We start from the raw sequence: 4,511 nt of genomic DNA, 5'->3' as shown, positions 1-4,511 counted from the left end.
CTGTCAATATGATCCTAATCTTCTTAATCCTAATATATACTCAGCTTCTCTGAGGAGAATGGGAATCCAATGCTTTTATAAATCTTTCTAATATAATAGCAAAGGGAAACAGTCTCTCTAACAGCTGGATGTGTCTATTTGGCAGGCTCTAAAATATACCTTGCCACCCCTCATATGGTTCCTCCCTGCCTTAGGGCCTTTACTAACTTTAATTCTACTTTTAATCTTTGGTCCATGCCTCTTCAATCTTCTTGTTAAATTTATCTCCTCCAGATTATAAGAGTTCAACATAAAGATGACAATGCTGCAGGATTTTAAGCCAATTCCTTCAAGGGAGACTGTCCTGGAGGGAAATCTGGACACCCTAGGTCAGGCAGGTAGATAGAGATTTTCAGTCCCAGGCTCTGTAGGAACAATGCCCTGTTTCAGCCTGAAGTAGCTACAGAAGCCTGACCTCCAGTCCCTCAACACCCCATATGACTATGCATCCAAAAATCTCTCAGGGCAGGGGACGCGGGGGGGTTCGTTATGAGTCAAGATAGTTAGCCTGGGAGAGTTCCCCCTATCCCACTCCAGGGTGCAGTTCTGGAATTTCTCCCTTGTCCCTTATTCAGCCCTCTCTCTGTTTTGATTCAAGCATGAGACTCCAGCCTGAGAAACAAGCCAAGGCCAGGAAGACAAGATAGATAGCCTTGGGCCACCCCTCCCCTCCCTGGTAAGTCTCCTAAATCTTCCCCTTGTCCTTTGTTCAGCTTTGGCAAATCATAGTATCATTATCATCTCCACCTACCCCACCCCCTCTGCCAAGAGCCCATAACTCAGACAGCTCAAGGCAGGTTCTGTCTCTGAGCTAGCTGCCCACACTTTTAAGTGTGTACTTTAATAAAATGTGAGCTCTCCTGCTTTCTGTTTGTCGTGCCCTTGAAGGGCTTGCTTGTGGCATAAGACAGGAACCTGGTCACTGAACCTCCAGGTCAGGGTCCCTCTTTGGACTCCTGCCCCATCAGGCTCTCCAGCATCAGTACTTGTCACAAGAAGACTGTGTTCCTCTCTGGAAACAATGGCTCACAAGACTCCTGGGGTTCCAGATGACTGTAGTACCTTCTTAGCTGGGGCAAGGGAATTCTACATGCTAGTGGTTCATTAGGAACATCTGCTGAGCAGCAAGAGCAGCTATGGTGAAAACCAGTAGAATCTTTCCAAAGCACTTTTCACCATCATTATTCAATATTCAACTGTTTGGATCTGACTTTTCCCAGTAAAATGTAAACTTCAAAAAGATAGGAACTTTGCCCATCTTCTTCATTTTATCTCTGTGTCACCTGAATGCAGCATAATGACTTCTACTTGGTAGATTATTAGTTAACTAATAACTAATATTTGACCAAAGAAGAAAGGTTGAAATTTTGGGTTCACATGATCAAAGTCAATATCACAGCCCATCATCAGTCCTCGACAGTTAGTTGTAAATAATTGTGCTTACATGAACTGTAAACATTATAGAATCACATTCCAAAATCCTTTGTTTCTATGGTTTCCAGATAGTCCCAGTGTCCAGATGTTCCAGCTGCCTATCTCCCAGAAATCCAGCTCTGTTTCACTATGGAGGCCACAACCTGTAATGGATCAGTGGATGGCTCACCGATCTTCTACCTGGTTGGCATCCCCTCTCTGCCAGAGTCCCTCTTTTTCCCTGTGTTTTTTATTTTCCTCCTCTTCTATATTCTCATCATTTTGGGTAATGCCCTGATCCTGGTGGCTGTGGTGGCAGAGCCCAGCCTCCACAAGCCCATGTACTTTTTTCTAACCAATCTCTCTGCTCTAGACATCCTCTTTACTACAACCACTGTCCCGAAGATGCTGTCCCTGTTCCTCCTTGGGGACCGCTTCCTCAGCTTCCCTGCCTGCTTATTGCAGATGTACCTCTTCCAAAGCTTCACATGCTCGGAAGCCTTCATCCTGGTGGTCATGGCCTATGACCGCTATGTGGCGATCTGCCGTCCACTGCACTACCCTGTCCACATGACCCCACAGAACAATGCTATACTGGCAGCCAGTGCCTGGCTCACTGCCCTCCTCCTGCCCATCCCAGCAGCAGTGAAAATCTCCCAGATGGTGTATAACAACATTGCTCTAATCTACCACTGCTTCTGTGATCATCTGGCTCTTGTTCAGGCCTCCTGTTCTGACACCACACCCCAGACCCTCATGGGCTTCTGCATCGCCATGGTGGTTTCCTTCCTGCCCCTTCTCCTGGTGCTTCTCTCCTATGCCCACATTCTGGCCTCAGTGCTTCGCATCAGATCCCAAGAAGGACGCTCAAAAGCCTTCTCCACCTGCAGTTCCCACCTCCTGGTGGTTGGTACCTACTACTCATCCATTGCCATAGCCTATGTGGCCTATAGAGCTGACCTGCCCCCTGACTTCCACATCATGGGCAATGTGGCATATGCTATTCTCACACCAATCCTCAACCCTCTCATTTACACTCTGAGAAACAAGGATGTCAAAGCAGCCATTACTAAAATTGCATGTTCCAAGACCCTATCAGAGATAAGAGCCATTGGCCTCTAGATGCAGCTAATTATGCTCTCAGGACACCAAATAACAGTGCCCAGCATAGATTAGGAACTCAATAAATATTTTTGAATGAATAAATTAATTAATACAGAATGGCAAAGAAAATTCAGTTGAGCAGACAATTCCAACAGTGGTTCTCACACTTTGGTCCAAGGCTTTTCCCTTGGTGCAATGAAATGCATTAACTTTTATAGGAAATTTTAAGTTGTATAAGAATTTCACTATTTAATAATTCAAGAACTCCTTTCTAAAATTAAAAAAAAAAAATCTGAATGGCCAAAGTTCTTTATAAGCAAAGTCAAAAAACAAATAAAAGACTCATATCACAGGGAAAGAGCAAAAAGTCATCTAAAGAATTTCTAAATTTTTAGAAGGAAAGTCTATCATTCCAATACAAAAATAGACAAAACATGTAAAGAGACACATAACAAAAAAATGCAATGGTTTTTAAACAACACAAAGATGTTCAGTCTACTGTATAAAAAGAATAAAAATTAAAACTACACTGAAATGCCATCAGTGTCTTTGTTCCAATTTTGAGTTAGTTTTTGGATAACGTGTGTGGTTTAGATTGAGATTCTTTTTTTTTTTTTTTTTTGCATATAAACATACAGTTATGTTCCAGCACAATTTGTTACAGGGCTTATTCTTTATCTATTAGTTCGCCTTTACACTTTTGTCAAATATCAGTTGACTATATTTACTTCTATTTCAGGACTTCGTATTCTGTTCCATTGACATAGATGTCTATCTTTTTACTGATACACACTGTCTTCATTACTGTAATTATATAGGTAGTGTTGAAATTGGGTTGTGTGAATTCTCCAACTTTGTTATTGTCTTTGAGAATTGTTTTGGCCGTTCTAGTTCCTGATATAAATTTTAGAACCAACTTGCTAGAGTCTTTATTGGATCTACATATTGAATCTACATATCAAGTTTGGGACAATTGACATCTTAACAATATAAAGTCTTCTAATCCATCAACATGGTATATCTCTCCACTTATTAGAATTTCTTTGATTTTATTAATCAGTTTTGTAATCTTTAGCCTACAGATATTGCACATATTTTGTTAGATTTATATTTAAGTACATTCTTCTTTTACTCTGATAATATGGTGGGTTTTTAATTGGTTGATTTTTGAACATGAAACTAATTTTATATGCTTGAGATGAACTCCACTTGGTTGTGTTGCAGTGTTCTCTTTAAATATTTCTGGATTTATTCGTGAATATTTTGCTTAGAATTTTTGCATCAATGTTCACGAGAGATAGAAGTCAGTAGCTTTCTTGTAATTTCTTTGCCTGGTTTGGTATTAAGGTAATGATGGCAGGTCCTATAAAACAAGATTAGAAGGTGGAAAACATTAGAATGGTGTTATTTCTTCTTTAAATATTTGGTAGAATTTTCCTGCGCAACCACCTGTGTCTAAAATTTTCTTTTAGGGAAATTTTAAAGTACAAAATCAATTTCTTTAATAGATATAGAATCTTTAAGATTATCTATTTGTTCTTGAATGAGTTTTTGGTAGTTTGTGCCTCTCAAGGAATGTGTCCATTTCACCCAAATTATAGAATTTATAGGCATGAAACTGTTTGTAGTATTCCCTTATTATCATTTTAATGCCTGTGATGCCCCCTCTTTCATTCCTGATTTTGATAATTTGTATCTTCTATTTTTTTCTTGATCAATCTGGCTATAGATTTATCAATTTTATTAATTTTTTAAAGAATTAGCATTTACTTTCATTGATTCTTTTCAGTTGTTTTTGTGTTTTAAATTGTATTGATTTATGCTCTAATGTTTGTAATTTTCTTCCTTTATACACTTTTGGTTTAATTTGATCTTTTTCTAGTTTCTTAATGTGAAAGATTAAATCATTGATATAAAATTTTTTTCCTTTTCCAATATAAGTATTTAACTCTATA

At 39.0% G+C, this 4,511-nt stretch overlaps 1 protein-coding gene across 1 annotated transcript; it reads left to right on the top strand.

Moving 5' to 3' along the window:
* The first annotated feature begins 1,567 nt into the window (after positions 1-1,567).
* Positions 1,568-2,599, top strand: LOC120590191 (olfactory receptor 2AT4). Its single transcript, XM_039847819.1, has one exon. The coding sequence runs from the start codon at positions 1,603-1,605 to the stop codon at positions 2,572-2,574; it is 972 nt and encodes a 323-aa protein (XP_039703753.1). The 5' UTR covers positions 1,568-1,602; the 3' UTR covers positions 2,575-2,599.
* The last annotated feature ends 1,912 nt before the right edge of the window (positions 2,600-4,511 follow it).

Source organism: Pteropus medius, unplaced genomic scaffold (genome assembly GCF_902729225.1).
Source record: "Pteropus medius unplaced genomic scaffold, Ma_sr-lr_union100, whole genome shotgun sequence".
In the NCBI taxonomy this organism is placed as follows: domain Eukaryota; kingdom Metazoa; phylum Chordata; class Mammalia; order Chiroptera; family Pteropodidae; genus Pteropus; species Pteropus medius.
Note: the sequence above shows the minus strand (reverse complement) of the source record. Positions and strands in the feature narration are given on the sequence as shown.

Excerpts from the sequence above, each read along its gene's own strand:
- LOC120590191 (XM_039847819.1), top strand. The coding sequence starts at position 1,603 with ATGGAGGCCACAACCTGTAATGGATCAGTGGATGGCTCACCGATCTTC.